Source organism: Tachypleus tridentatus, chromosome 9 (genome assembly GCF_004210375.1).
Source record: "Tachypleus tridentatus isolate NWPU-2018 chromosome 9, ASM421037v1, whole genome shotgun sequence".
In the NCBI taxonomy this organism is placed as follows: domain Eukaryota; kingdom Metazoa; phylum Arthropoda; class Merostomata; order Xiphosura; family Limulidae; genus Tachypleus; species Tachypleus tridentatus.
Genome location: NC_134833.1, coordinates 102,225,277 through 102,241,798, shown reverse-complemented (window position 1 = coordinate 102,241,798; position 16,522 = coordinate 102,225,277). Strand labels below are relative to the sequence as shown.

Genomic DNA, 16,522 nt, shown 5'->3' with positions numbered 1-16,522 from the left:
GGAAATTTCTTACAGTTCAAATAAAGTGTTATGCATTTGTGTTGTTTTCAGCATTGAAGACCTTTTTGTTAAATAAATATATTTATACAAGAAGAACATAAAAACTGACTGCACCATCTACAAGCCAATTTCCTCAGTCAATTCATCACATAATATTGGTCCATATCGGAGAGTTTGAAAACAATTAAACTGAGCAAAATGAGTACATAATGAAATCTTGTGTGTGAAGGCACAAATATTTTCTAGTTCATACAGCACCAAATCACTTAAGGTCAGCATTATTAACAGTAGACTATAGTGACTGGACCAATCAAGTGGTCACAGGGTTGTAATTCAAAAGTCAAGTTTAACTAGCAATTAGATTTGATTTTTCCTCATAGGTAAAGTAACTGTTATTAATAATTTTTAAAAATAGCCCATTCTCCTCCAGTGACTTAGTGGTAATTCTAGAGGCTCATGCTGCAAAAAACTGGATTTCAATACTTGTGTGCACAGCACAGACAGCCATAATATCTAAAATATCTTTATGGTTAAATATTATTAAAAATGTCTACTCAGAGACCATTATTATATTTTGTATTCTGTTGTTTATTTGGCAAATTCATAAATACAGCAGATATATTAAGAGCATAACAAACAACTTTACTCTAATCAACAATATCAGAAATTTACCATGTGATATGAAGCAGTTGTAGATGCAAAAATTTTTTATTTTGTAAAACAGTTATGGATAAAATGTGCATAGTATCCACAATTTATACAGAGTGAACCGTTTTTCTCAAACGTGGGTGCTATACTTTTCTTCATTGACATCGTGTTTCATGTCTCTGTCTAGCTGAGTATCACTTGTTACAACCATATGAATGGGCTCAACAGAAGACTTCAAGTTTTCAACAGATTTTAGTAAATCTTTGTAAACACCACATAAACTCCATTTCTTTAATATATTTTGACTCTGTGAGGAGTGATGACATATTTTGTTGTCATGTAAATCCAAGTAGAAAGACACTAAGTGTTCTGGAATACTGTAACGTTTACCTGGAACAATATTAAGTAAGGTATCATTATCTGATGCATTGGGGAAACGTATAACCATTAAGTGGCAATAATCTTTGATAGACTCCATATTTGCCATGATAATTGACAGGCCATAGCAAAACAAATCAAGCACATCTTTTGGTTGGATAATCTGAAAAAGAAAAAATATTTTAATGAATAATTCTTTTTAGGTTATTGTTACTTACAAGCATTTTACATTGAAAGACAATAATAGAAAAAAAAACATATAGATGCTAACTTGAATTTAACAACCTTAACTTTCACTTATTCATCAGTTATTTATTTCATATTAATTGTTTAGCAATTAAACATACATAAAGTAAAATAATCTCCCTTGTCAATTTAAACTTATGAGCAACATACTTGAAAACACAAAATCTATATTCTCATTTACATGTACGACTGCTGTTTCTACCCAGTTTTTAAACTTAAGGGTTATACTAAAACAATTTGAATTTACAAATCAAAAAATAAGTGACAACCACTGCCAATATGAAATCATGGTAGAACAGAATTTAGCAATCTACACTTTGTCATTCTTTAGCATTTTGTATCTGTTGTGATAATACTGAAAACTGATCAACTTTAGGAAGAATGACAGCTCTTTTAAAAGCAAACTATTTGTACATTCAGTTCATAAAGATCTATGCAGTTAAATGAGAATATTTTTGGTTGTCCGTAACTCTTTGGATTTACATCACTAAAATCAGGGGTTCGAGTCCTCTCGATGGACTCAGCAGATAGCTCAATGTGGCTTTGCTATAAAAAAGCACACCCTTTGCTTTATAAAAGAACATGAATCAACCTGGGGCACAAGAATGATTTAAAAGTTGCACTCCAGCCATTAAACAATCTCATAAATCTCACAACAGGTGTGAAAAACCATGAACATAAAGGTAAACAGCAAAAGCTATCTAGATGTCTCAAGCAAAAGTATGACAATAATCTGAGAACAAGCCAACAAAAGTACTTTGTTATTTAAATAAAGTTTTCAGTCATACCTCCTGTTCAACCATCACATACCCCAAGCAGCTAAGGTCTAAAATTGGTATTCATTTATTCCCTAAAAACAGATTCTGATCAAGTTATCAAATATAGTGCCTATATATTTTTTTGTATGATTGGATTGTTGAAACAGGCTCTAGGAAACTATCACCCTTATATTCTAGATGAATCATGGAGAGCATGTGGTGTGGAGTTGTGTCTCTTGGACATGACTACATTATAAAAGAATCTTTTGCAATGTAAGGCAGTTTAGCTGTCATGTCCAGATCAAATACTTTACACAGAGTGGTTTTTACATCTGGTGTCCCTGAAACATACTCCCAGTTTGGTTTCCCTTGATTAATATATTAGTAATTCTGCTCTGATGAAGTAATTCTTGATGATGAGAAACCCACTTGAAATACAAATGTATCTCAAAATGGCTGGTATGGGTATTAACACTTTTACTGATAAGGAGAGAACAACGTTTCGACCTTCCTAGGTCACCTTCAGGTTAAGAAAGAGAAAGTGTTTGATTATGACTGTTGATGGACACATGTCTTAGGGACAAGAGTATAAATGGGTACCGAATTGTAGGGAGTGTTGCAGGTGAATGTTAGGTTATTAATCAGTACAAGTATAAAGGTGTTGCTGTATAAGTAGGGCTTCTTTGACCCTGCATTTGTCTACACCTGTTTTCCTACTTAATATCTGGGTGTTTTCTATGGTTATGTTGTATTTATTTGATTTGCAGTGTTCAAAATTGTATGAAGGTGTATTTTTGTGTTCCCTGAATCCAATTTCCATTTCTCTGCCTGCCTCTCCAACATAGAAGTCATGGCAGTTGTTGCACCGTATTTTATAAATTATGTTTGTGCCATGTCTGTCAGTGCAGTCCTCACATAGCACGGACTTTAGATTTACACCTGGTTTTTGAACAAATTGGTATCCACTGGAATGTTGTGTTCTGTTACAAGTTTTTTTTCCAAAGGTTGGCCACGTTTTTGCTGATTTTGGGAACACATGGCATGCAGCAGCATAAGGCTTTGCTGTTTGTTGTATCCAGGGGTTTATTGTTTCTTGCTTGCCATTGGTCTAGTTTCATCTTTCTCTTATGATGTTTTCCTTACCATTCTTGTTTGCAGAATACATCACTCAGATATATTTGCCTTGGACACATTCTGCATTCATCCTTTGAGAAAAGATGATTTTTTTCCCAGACTACTACTTAGACTGCTCAGGTAGGTGACTGGACGTTTTCTCCCTTTCCTTTTTTCTCTGTATGATCAGTTATACCTTGATCATCTGTTAGGGCAGTTTACTGTTATTGTGCTTACACTCCTCCCTTTCAAGGAATTTGACTTTTTTTTTTTTTTATATGGGATTATGTTTCTTCTTGTAGTCGATCTCCTTTCACCTTGACTGGTTAGGTTACACCACTCTACTGGCTATCACCTTGACTGGTTAGGTTACACCACTCTACTGGCTATGAATTCCTTATGTTTCTTCTTGTAGTCGATCCCCTTTCACCTTGACTGGTTAGGTTACACCACTCTACTGGCTATCACCTTGACTGGTTAGGTTACACCACTCTACTGGCTATGAATTCCTTATGTTTCTTCTTGTAGTCGATCTCCTTTCACCTTGACTGGTTAGGTTACACCACTCTACTGGCTATGAATTCCTTATGTTTCTTCTTGTAGTCGATCTCCTTTCACCTTGACTGGTTAGGTTACACCACTCTACTGGCTATCACCTTGACTGGTTAGGTTACACCACTCTACTGGCTATCACCTTGACTGGTTAGGTTACACCACTCTACTGGCTATGAATTCCTTATGTTTCTTCTTGTAGTCGATCTCCTTTCACCTTGACTGGTTAGGTTACACCACTCTACTAGCTATGAATTCCTGTATGGAAAGTGAACAATTTCTTTTTTTTTTCACATCACCTCCCATATAGTTTTATAAACTTATGGCTTGTCTTGTAATTGTCTACTGACATTCCTTAGATGTGATTGTATGTGTGTGGATAAACCGTGACTTCTCTTGATGCCTTTGTGTGATTATTACTTTTGCTACATTGTCATTTTCTCTGTCATTGGGTTTGGTCTTCCTCTAGTTGCCATACTTCAATCTTACAAAGGAATTATTGGAAGTGTCTTACTAATGATTTTTTTCTGGTAGAATACACAAAACAAAAACTACCTCAACCTATTAAGTTAAATATTTGTGGTATCTTTGCAAGCCATACAAGGTGCTTTTGAACTCCAGTTTCAAGTGGCATAAGCAGATGAGAATGTTAATCCACTCTCCTTAAACAGAATGCCACTCCATTGCCACCCCCCCAAGCTAACAACCAATACCAATCATACAACTGGGTAAGCTGAAAAAAGTGGGATAAAGTGTCTTGTTCAAGGGCACAATAGTATGATGAAGACTGGCCTTAAATTTACAGCCATCTGACTGCACTTCCAAATCTACCTATTGATCAACCTATGGAAAAATATATTCATATTTATATGTATATAGACAAATATGTACTGGAGACAACAGAACCAACGAAGTAGTCTCTCAGAGATTACTGTCTTAATCCTCAAATGTGGGGAGTAACAGAATGTGTTAAGCCATCTGATTTTGCTTATTGCTCATTGTTGAGACAGGAAATTTCTAACATTGCTTTGACAGCATATATATATATTTTACCATTCAGGCTGTACATCACAAAACAAAAAACAAAGAAACAAAAAAAAGCACAAGGTGTGATCCTGCCCTCACACCTGGCTAGCAACTACTGTACTTACATGTGGTAACCTATTGCACAATCTGTTATGATGGGAGATTAAGCAGATAAGAAATTTCTGTTCAGTTCAAGCACTTCAGTGTTTTCTCCTAAGCAAATTTTTCCTTTCCATTTGTTTCCAATGGAGTAAAGAAAGAACCTTTGCTTTCCCACTTACAAGTCAATATAAAAAATTCCCTTTTGGGCATGTGTAATCCAACTAAGATAAAACTGAGTAAATGCATCTTTGATCAGAATCTTTATGTGGAAATGTAATACAGGCCACCACCAGAGGTTATACCAAGTGGATGGATTTTTCATTCTGTTTTAGATGTTGATGGGGAATGATCCATCCCTGCACCTGTTTACTCTGGTTAGTATTTCTCACATACAGTACAGTCTGACTTATTGTCCAAGCCATACTACACATACCTCCTCTGTCAACCCCTGAGGTATACAAGCCAGTTAAGCAGTATTTACATTCTTCCTATCTATATGACATTTTAGCACTATACAGGAGGTTCTTTGCCCAACCAACTTTAGTAGGTGAAAAGTATTCCCTGCATAAGATGGATGTGGTCTTCTACCAAGTGATGCCCTCTTTAAACTCTTTTACTCCCACCCACAATGGTTGATATGCTCCATGAGTTCACTCTTTCTGATGCCAAATGTATTACCAGGAAGTAGCTCAGTTTTTATTTTATTTTTCATCTGCACTATGCCCTCCACCATCTTATCAGTGTAGAATTCTAGCTATCAGGTCAGTGAAATGGTGAAAAATAGCACTTCTTTAGTCAATTTTTTTACATAAAAATGTATCTTGAGTAAATAATCACCTCTCCTCCCCACTTCCAATGTATTTCTTTTTCTACCATACTAGTATACTTATTCTTATCCTAGTCAGCTGTTTACCAGTAATCAAAATATGATATTTTAATTTATGAAAAGGTTATTTACAACAGTTCAAAATGCCTAACTTGAAGCCATTATGAATTTTCAGCATCTATATCAATATATACCACCATGTAAAATGGATAATTGTAATTCATCGACTAACTTGTGGAATATGTGGTCTTATATATGTAGGATAGACAAACAAGTAATTCTTTGCATCTAAAGATTAACATATACATATCTAAAAGTAATAATGGTTTCCCTCACTCTGTTGAAATAGATCATTTTTAATGAACATTCATTTGCAAATGTCATAATTACTATCTCAGACAAAATATGTAATGTTAATTTATTAATGGAGCAAGAAAATTATTTTGAAAGAATAAACTTTATCCTTATTGATTAAACCAGGATTTTCAAAACAAATTGTTGAACTTTTAAGTAAAAATACTTGTTTTAAACATTTAATTCAGATAAATATTTATAATATTAAAAATAGAAAAAAAAATGTTTCATTTCAAAACTTTTTGTAACACTTAAGTTTCTTCTTTTAACAGATTTACTGATATCCTGAAATTTATGGTAAAACAAGTATTTGAATTATATTTTGACAAATATTTAAGGTTTGTATAATTAATGTTAAGTTTTAAATTTAAACACATTTGTGTTAAATATTTAATTATAGTTTATTCAAATTTTGATTAAAATTAAATTCCAAAAAATATTTTACTAAAAACCTAAAAGAAATATCTTATATGGTAATAGATTTCTAATATAGATAATATTATGACTTATCTCTCCCATATTTAATTCATAAGTGTTTGAGAAGAAATATTTCCTATCAAATCATTACAGCCAATATTTAGTTTTAAATACAATAAATATACAGGACCTCTTCTTTCTAACTACAAAAATTTTATTCAGGAATTAAATCCTAAAGAAACTGACAATTTAACTTCTAATTGTATCACTAATGAATTTACTGACTTTTTTCATAATCATATTGTTACAGGTAATTCAGAAGATATAAAAGATAAGGACTTAAAGTTGATTTTAGAAAAAGGTGCCAAATTAAAAAAAAACAAAAAACCAAGTGAAATCTTGATAGATTTGGAAAAATATTTATGATTACATTAAAATCAGTAAAAAATTTCAGCATTCTCCATGTTTCTTTTTTGAATGGTTACTATTCTTTATTAATTTCATAAAAAAGTTAAACACTTTAAATTTATGATAGCTATTTCTTTCAGTATCTAAAAGAATTAAATTAAAGAAGTTTAAGAAAAATTATTATTATTATGTGTATTACAAAACTGTTTGTAATTTTGGTTTTGTATGTAAAAGATTATATGCATAATTTTTAACTAATGAAATTAGTAAAACAAACATATTTACCAAAAGCACTTTAAATAAAAATACAAATATTAATAATTTGAAGAAAGCCATTGAAAAATGGAAGATAAAAATGTAGATTCTACTTTTTATAACCAAAATTGCACAAAATCCTTTGTAAGATTGATAAATTCTTTAAACACAGAAAACTAGATCTATTCCTATTGTAGTGAACAATATTTTAGAATCTAGAATATTCTAGGGGGTCGCAAAGCCTTGGCAGGGGAGTCGCGTAGCCTTGTTAGAAGTGGCTTGGGATAACATTAATTTTATTTCATCAATTACATTTTTAAGTCGCGAGTGCCAAAAGGTTGGGAACCCCTGTTCTAGATGTTTTATTTGAAAAAATAAAGTTACTTTCATCTATTGACTTGGATCATTAAGAATGTTTCAGTTTTGGAATGCTTAACTAACTTATATTCTCTTTAAAAAAAATCATTTTTGAAACATATTAAATGCTATTTTATATAGCTATACTTTTCATTACATAAATAATTTAATCCATCAGCAACTTGAATATCCTGAGGAACTTATAATTGAAAAGAGCAATAATAATGGAATTCATGCATTAATTGTGTGGAAAGCAAAGTACAGGTGTCTATTTTTGATATCAGAAGAGAATTTGAGTTTTCCATCCTTGGTCTACCTACCATAACATCTAAGCTGCTAAAAGAATCTATTACTTTGCAATTAAAAATATTTTTAACAATTAGTAACAATAGTAATTAGTTTATGGATAATGTTCAATTATTAATGTTAGGATGTTTTGCTGTTTTGTACATTTTAAAGTATCAAAAGGGTAGAGGTTTGGAGTTTTGTACTGTAGAAAGTTAGAATGGTTTATTTCTGCTCTAAGGTAATATTTAATTATTAAGGGGAACTACTATCCCACATCTGGCTGCAGATGGCAAAAGAAGTTGATATGTGGGCTCAAGTATTCAACTTCTAATCCTTAACTGATTCTCCATAGTTGCTGGCTAGTTTGACATGTTTAGGTATTGTCTGATAGATAGAATAGCTCTGACACGTTTGGGAGCTATCACCACAGACATTTTCTACTATGAGTTAATAATAATAATAAGGACTGGTAATGGGAAAATTGATTTTTTTAGTCTTTCTGTGAACATTTTTAATTTATATATGTGTGAAATTTCACTGAGGAAATACTAGTTATACATCTAAGGACAACTTACCTTTCTTTCACATAAAGCTTTTTGGCAACGCACAGCCCCTGAAGACTCAACAAGTATGATTTTCTTCTCCTTTTCATCACAGTTCTTTGTTTTTCTTTTTGAACAGAAGTATTTTAGCTGTTTGGAAATCCAAGTTTCTGGACTGATAAGAATATCACACTCTTCTTCTGTGTCCAGTACAACATCAACTTCACAGAGTTTTCTTAAGAAGCTGGTAAAAATTTTTACTGTCTCGACTAACACTGGCGAGTCATGAAAATACAATATGAATACTTGAAGCCGATTGTTTCTTTGTGTACTTGGATCTGTTAATGTAAGAATTTCAGGGTTACAAGGACTCAAATCTCAAAATTAATCTACTAAATTAGAATATAAACACATGTACAAAAACATAATCAAGATAAGAATTAGAAAGCATGTGGAATTTCTCTAAGCTGAATTGATGAAACACAGAAGGAAGGATAAAAAAAAAAAAGAGATCTTAAACTTGTCTAGCTTCAAAGCCAACTTTTGTCAAAATAAAAACCAAATGGACCAGTGGTATTTGGTGATTGGTTCAAAAGTGTAAAAGGGTAACAGTAGCCAAGGATGAAAAATATGTTGAAAAATGCAAAAAGAGTCTTAAATATAAACCACTTTACACCTAACCCTTGGCTCTACTATGCCTGCTAACCTCTACCACTAGTCTATACTGTGTGTGTGATAACCTGTCCTCTTGCAATAAGCTGTGGGGTCTCAATATATGTCTCATATACATCTTAAAAGTGTCGCTCAAAATAATCAAAATCAATGTCAGTTTCTACAGGCATGCAGAAAGCAAATATAATGCATTAAGTTCTTCTTTTGTTGTATAACAACCTCTTTTACTTGCAGATGTAACCAGAGATGTTAATAAATGTTATACAAATATCCATCTGCATTGCAGTGATGTTTTCTGAAGCTTCTCAAATAACGGGTTGTCATTAGTTGTTGTGATATCACTTAACATGGTCCTATGGTCACATGGCTTAGTTACAATCTACATACACATTAAGTGGTATGTAGTAGACATTTACTTTCAGTATGCTACAGTACTAGATATTGTGTGTATCTTTATGATGATGTACATCATTGTACATAACACACATAAAAATACAATAATTATGCAATATACATCACTTTGCTAGAAGTCAAGAAGTTAGTGATATTTTTCTTACCAAATAATCAGTTTTTTTTCTTTGTAAAACAATTTCAAAATATTACATAAATCAGAAAAATTTTATGTTGTCTTTGAACAATTCAAAATGAACTGAATTCAGGAGAGGATAACTGATCAAAAATTATTAGATAGATTTGGAAATAATCAGTAAAAAAGAAACCTGAAAGAGTGCATCAGATAGGGTAAAGAGAAACAAATTAAAATAATTGCCCTAAACACAAGATAGAAGGAGGAATAAGTAAAATATCCCAGTTATATAATACAGTATGAAAGTAAACACACTTAGTGAAAACAAACAAAAGAACAGTATAAAATGTCTCCAAGGTCCTTGTAACCAGGCTTTACCATAATTTTCAAGCCTCAAACTGGGACAGTTTTCAATTTTTATTATAGGTACTGGCACTGGTATAATAATGAAGTGCTTTCATAACCTAACTCCCTTAATATTTAATGCTGCACAAAAAAACAGAATACTGGTAGTTTATATATCTCTAACATTTATTTAAATTCAGCAAGGTGAGAAACATCAAAATTTCATTAATTTTTTGCTGATAACTTTTTTGTGACCATTCATATTTTTCACTTGGTCTTTCTTCAAAAAATCTTTATTAGATTTTCTTTTTTCAAAGAACTCACTGCAACTCAATTCAATATTGAGTTTATAATGCAACAGTCCTTTAATTGTTGATTCATTCATTAGACTTCTTTATTGAAACTAAATGCTACTGCACTGAAAATACTTATTCAAGAAGGGCAGAAGTGCTTGGTAAACAAAAAATGTACTCCATAACTTGCCTGAGATTAGATACAGAAATACTTTGATCTTTGAAGTGGTTGAAAAGTTCTACCCATTTTTCTTCACAACCTATTTCTTTTGCTTTCCACTCATCACATTTTGATGACCAGAAGGATTTAATAAAAACAACTTCATCAAACAGATCATCAGTATTGACTGCAGCATTTCCATTAATTTTTTATCAGCTGCTTCTATGTCAGGCCACACAAAAACACTATTTTTTATCCAAACAAAGTATTCCCCACCACAAAAACTGTTTTCCCACATCTCAATATCTGACAGGCAGCAATCATAAAAACTGGTAAATTCTTTCCTAATCAAGTCTACCTGGCATCCTCCCTCCTCCTCTAGCACATTGAGTATTGTTTTTGCACCAAGGGGAATAAAGTTATTATCTCATTTTTATTTCAGGTTGGTTTTCAACTTAAGTTCTGCAACAATATCACTTGCTGTTGCTTTTGTTTTCTCCATGGCTAAAATCACTTTGTTAAACAAGCCTAGTTGTCCATGAACAAACCATAGATACACTTCTCCACATTTACTCTCAAAAAATCTTTTTATCAACAATGGGTACTGTTCTTGTGAACAAAAATATCACTTTAGTCCTTCATAAATCTGGAGAATTCTCTCAACAGCTGGTAACAAAGACGGAAATAGCATATTTCCATATTGGAGAACTTTCTTGCACTCAATTTCTACACACTCACAGAATTCTTTTAGGTGTGTAACATGCACAGTATAAATATAGAAATGCTTGTAAATTTTGACCACCAAGCTTTCCACTTCAATAGAAAGGACATCAACTGCAGTTTGGAAACAGTTATGTACAATATGAGCACCATTATTAATACCTACAATATTTCTTTCAAGTTCCTTCTTCAATTGACTATATATACACATTGTTTTTTTCCTTTTTCTTTACACCTCCAAAATTTGTATTGCAGTCATCACCACAATAAGCAAACAATTTTTTGATAAGTCATGTTTTTTTAAAGTGAACACCAAGTAATTCATCAAAATTTCTGATGTCACTCCAGGAACCGACTGAAAGTCTAAAAGTGTTACTTCACTCCTTCCTCTGGCAAAACATATCACACCATGACAGATATAATTTTGGCATCTTTTCAGTTTGAAGCATCTGCTGTAAGTGAAATGAATTGGACCCCCATTAAGTCTTTTTTCAATTCCTCTGCTGCTAAAGGAACAATTGCATTTAAAATAATGGCCTCATTCTTCATTCTGACAGAACTGAACTTTGGTTCAAATAACTCTGCTATCAGTTTGGAAGAGCAATCAGCTGTTTTAATGCTTATGTTATGGACAGCACTGTGATAAGCAAAGGTGGCTTCTTTGGGAGCTATTAACAAGTCACTCTGTTCAGGCACAGTTTTTTTGAAAAACACATCAACTCTTGTACTATGAGCAACTACTGAAAGACTAGCTGCATGCTTAGCACTTTTTAAATAGTCTTTTATGTCTGAGGAGCCACCATGTGAAATAGAGAACTCAGACGAACACTGCAAACATTTGACTCTGACCTCCTTCCCACAAATTTTTTTCATGAATGGATATTCTTTTTGCAATTCACTGCTGAATGTGAACTTTCTTTCACCAACTTTAGACATTATGACTAGGATTAATTTCTAAAATAAAAGAATGAAAATAATTCAACATGTACAGTATGAGTAATACAATAAATATTGTAATAAATAAAGCAATCACAAAGCCCAAATGCTTTCTCAAAGCTTTACATACACTGCATTAGCCACTTGTGCAGTGCCATTGTGTGCATACTCCCAATAGCAGGCCACTGATGAATCATTATACTTGTACAGGTACCGTATCAGCTGTCTGTGAATTTTGTCTAATGCAATACCTTTGAAAATTTACATGCTACAGCACTATGACTCCCTCTACCCATCAACTAATAAAATGAAAACTTAAAAATTATTTTTGTCAACACCAAGTCAGGATTTTATGCAGAATTTAACATTTTCCGTTTATCCTTTTTGAAGTTTATGACTTTTCGTTAAAAACTAGGACATTGAGACAATTCAGTGTCAACCAGGACAAATTAGTAAACCAGACAGTACACCTGGACATATGATAAGCCAAATTGTAACTTATACACATTAGAAGTATTCATAATAAGATAACTAACTTTTCTGTCCAATTGATATCAGAAAGACATGCAAAATCATTCACAAAGATTAAATAAGCAACCAACCAAGTGTTTAGTTGGGAGAATTTGGATAATATTCCATTTAACACTAATAATGGAAATTCCAATACATCATGTCACAATTTTCAGTAATCAAATGTAAGCCTTTGGTTAGATATGAGTAATATTAAAAATGAGGTAAGATGCAACAATAGTATATGGAGTACAAAGAATCATTAACCAAGGTTGTCTCTGATGGAAATAAACATAAATGCAACTCTTGTAAAAAAAGCATTCCTAGAACTCTGAGAAAATGTTTCAGTTATTATTACAAAAACTTGTAATTAGCTGTCTGTTTAGATTGCACCCCCCACACACATACACACAGACTGAAGTATATAACGGCTAGGTTTGAAAACAAAGTAAATTCAATCTATACAATTGACTATGGGATTTTCTTAGACAAATAAGCATAGCAGCTAAGTTATTTTCACAAGTCTGCATTATTAGAAATGTATAAAAAGTCTATGTTGCTTATTAAATTGTATTTTTGTTAAAAATTAAAATGTTCTAAAAAGGTTTAAAAACTAAGTTGTTAGAACTGTATAAACCATTTAGTACTTAAGTTAATTGAAAAAAACACGAAGAGTTGTTTCAATAAATTCTTGCAAATAGAAGAAGAAGAAGAATTATTGTATTTTATGTCATAATTTTAAGTATCTGTCTTCTTTATTATCACGTAAATTTTGTCAAGATTGTGATATGCTGTGTGATTACTGCCATTAGCTACAAATTCCTGGTATTTAAATAAATACTACTTGTAACTCAGTAATTGACTCATGATAATAATGCATTCCAATTTGTTCTTGCAAATTAGACTCCTAGGTTTTCATCACTTACATTCTTATTCATACACCCAAACAGTTTAATATTTGGCCAATATTTTTCAAATGCTTGAAGAAGCACATGAAATAGCAAGAAATTTTAACTCTGGTTTTAACACAGACATTTTGGATAGCATATCTTCAATATAACAATGTTTTACTGAAAAAATTTGATTCAAAATCTCTTTGCATGGCAAGAATCACATACATAAGTTATAATTATTGATGAATAAAATTAATACCTTGTAACATAGGTGTAGATGAAGTTACTCCTTCTATGCATGAATCTAAAAAAACAAAAAAAAAGTTTTTAGTCATTTTTTACTTGTCACAACAACAACAAATAACTCTGAATCATAATAAACAAAATTGTTTTATAATAAACCCTAGTCTTCAAAATATTGATATATATCAATGTTAAATATTTTTCTTTGTAAACAAACCTTGAACAGACAATAGCAAAGTATAACCTGTTATTGTTACCATAATACTGAATGTCTGGTAGAATGAAGCTGATAAAATAAAATAAGAATTCATTGCTAACAGTGATACTATACAACATGCAACTACATCAATACTATAATCAACAATTGTTAAATTACCTGAAGGGAAATTATTATATTGTCATTTGTGTTTTGAAAACATAAAAGTATCTAACATTTTAACACAGTTTCTGAGATCAGGAACACTTGTATTATATTGTTTAATAAAATTGAATTATACCATAATTATTGCTGTTCTCCATCTTATTGCACAGATCATGGTAGTTTTCTGCAAAACAGGATTCTGGTTAGCATTTGTAATGTTCTTTACCATAAAAGTTTGAATTAAGAAATGACTAATCTTGCTCTGAAAGACTGTTTCTTTACATAAAATGACTGTTAAGCATAAATCCAATTGAATCATATTCAATTACTAGTAAGGTGTATATATACAATAGTGCTCCATCATTTTTTGACAGCAATAATAGCTCCCCCCATGTTAAAGATAAGCCAAGCTAACCATGTTTGAAGCTGTACTGGAAGATAAAAGAAGTATCTGATTTATTAATTAGCAACAGCTGCATTTACTTTCTTTAAGCTTTTATCCTTTGCATTGAATAATAAAATGTAAATCATAAGAAGATTGGTACTTGTTAAACAATTTGTATTATACATAACTATACATAAACACGTGTTTACATACATCACAGACATACACACTTAAGTTAAGCACCAGCATATATATATCTACAAATAATCTAGTCACCAGCTTGGTATCCACACTCTTAATGGCATGTGCAGCTAAGAACACAATAATTATTTAGTTTACAGTTATTAGCCTGCTTAACAGAATGGTGCTAGCCCTGTGTAACAAGCATAAAGTCATCCAAATTATTGGTACATGAAATTTTATTATATAATCACAACAACATTTACATATTTAGAAATATGAGCAAAAATGTACTCATAGGAAAAAATATTAAAATATCCTTTAAAACTGACTTAAAAAACAATAAATTAATTACAGAGTACACATAAATCCTCATCATTTTACGCATGCTAAAAGTTAAATTAATAGTAATAAGAAAATCTCTTGATTTTTTGGGATAAAACTAGAAATAATTAAGCAATGTAAGAAATGTAAAGAAAAAACATAAAAAGCAGGAAATAAAAGTGTTTTGTTTCTTACACAAAATAATAGTTGGTTTCTTTGCTTAAAGTCCTTTCTGTAACTAAATATCTGTCATATTCTTTATAGCACCTGTAGCTAAGTAGCATATCATGCTCAACATCTCTTCTCAGCATACTAGGATTTCTCAGCTAAATTCTTTTTTCTATGTGTCTTATTATACAGCCATACAGCATTTTTTCCCAGCTAAAGTTGCAAAACGTTTTTCCACTAGTATATCATATTCTACATTTGCTTTTCAAAACTAAAATTTGGAGAAAATTTTTCCAGATGAATGTAATATTCTGTGACTATGAATTTCATGACTTTTGCCAGCTAAAAGTTGCAGAAAATATACCCAGTTTCATATTAAACTGTGTAACACTACAGTATCTAATCACCAGTTAAAGGATATATTTTGTGGCCATACTATAGGTTTTCTAGTTAAAAGCCATACTTTGTGGATACAAAGTTGTTCTTGCCAGTTAAAGGTTTTATTCTGTAGTTATACACTTAACATATCAAAACTTTTAAGTCAAATATAACTGGTTAACCAACAAACATGTACTATGTGTGACATGTTTTTCAGACAGGTAACTATTACCAGAACTTTTGATATAATTTTCTTGTTTGGACAAGTTTATGTTTCAGCAAGTATGTGTATCAAAACTGTGTTTTTACTTAAGGTTGTTAACAAAAACAGCATTTTGTTTCAACTTAATGAAAAATAAATAATGATACAGACATATGCATGATTGTAATGTCTAAAATATAGAAAAAAAAAACAGTAGTCACTTTGTCTTGCATTAATAAAGTCCACATACAACTATAAATCAATTTTTACTTCTCCATGAATATCTATTTATTTTGGCTATAAAATAAATATTGTCCAAAACTGCCAAACATTTTTCCATATCAGATCAACTAATTCTTAAACTTAAACTTGTAAACTAAAAGAAAGTAAATTTACTATTGATAGAATTCTTAATAGATAGGGGAAGATCCCATTTTGAGTAAACCCAATTATAAATGTATAAAAAAATACACTTATATTAAAAATTATTATTTCTCACAATACAACAAAATCATTACTTTTTCAAAACTCTAAGCATTGGAATCAAAGGGCCTGTGTTATGTCTAATTTCATGGTAAACTGGTTTTTATTACACAGAATACTAGTGTCTCAGGTTGGATAAGTGGCTTTAGAAGCACTTGGTTATTTCTACCCTTTGCATAGCCCCCCTTTTTTCCCTTTTTTTTTTTTAACCAGTCTTACTTTACAAGAGCTGTAAGTATCGATGATTTTGTCTCTCCTGAAAGGAACAGAAAGTTTGTGTAGATTGGCAATATTTTACATATACTTGCTTTTGTTTCCATTATGTCACTATCCTTTCAACCGAAACATGTTAACATGAAATAGTATCCTATTATGATGGATTCTGCACATTATTTCTCTGTCTTAAAGTAACAGATGAAGACCAAAAGAAAATTGAAAAGGCAATGCTACAGAGAAATTAAACAAACATGAGC

General features: G+C 31.4%; 1 protein-coding gene across 5 annotated transcripts in view; it reads right to left on the bottom strand.

The window, feature by feature from the left end:
* Positions 1 to 567: 567 nt before the first annotated feature.
* The window catches only part of LOC143225911 (uncharacterized), a 70,580-nt gene continuing 54,625 nt past the window's right edge, over positions 568 to 16,522 (bottom strand). For 3 of the 5 annotated variants that reach the window (XM_076456111.1, XM_076456113.1, XM_076456115.1), the window contains 4 exons: positions 14,066 to 14,113; positions 13,585 to 13,629; positions 8,304 to 8,608; positions 568 to 1,189 (listed from right to left, as the gene is read on the bottom strand). In XM_076456111.1, coding sequence (XP_076312226.1) covers positions 779 to 1,189; positions 8,304 to 8,608; positions 13,585 to 13,629; positions 14,066 to 14,113 — 809 coding nt within the window. In that variant the 3' untranslated portion in view covers positions 568 to 778. The remainder of the gene's footprint in view (positions 1,190 to 8,303; positions 8,609 to 13,584; positions 13,630 to 14,065; positions 14,114 to 16,522) is intronic. The other 2 variants (XM_076456112.1, XM_076456114.1) reach the window with 1 other exon arrangement.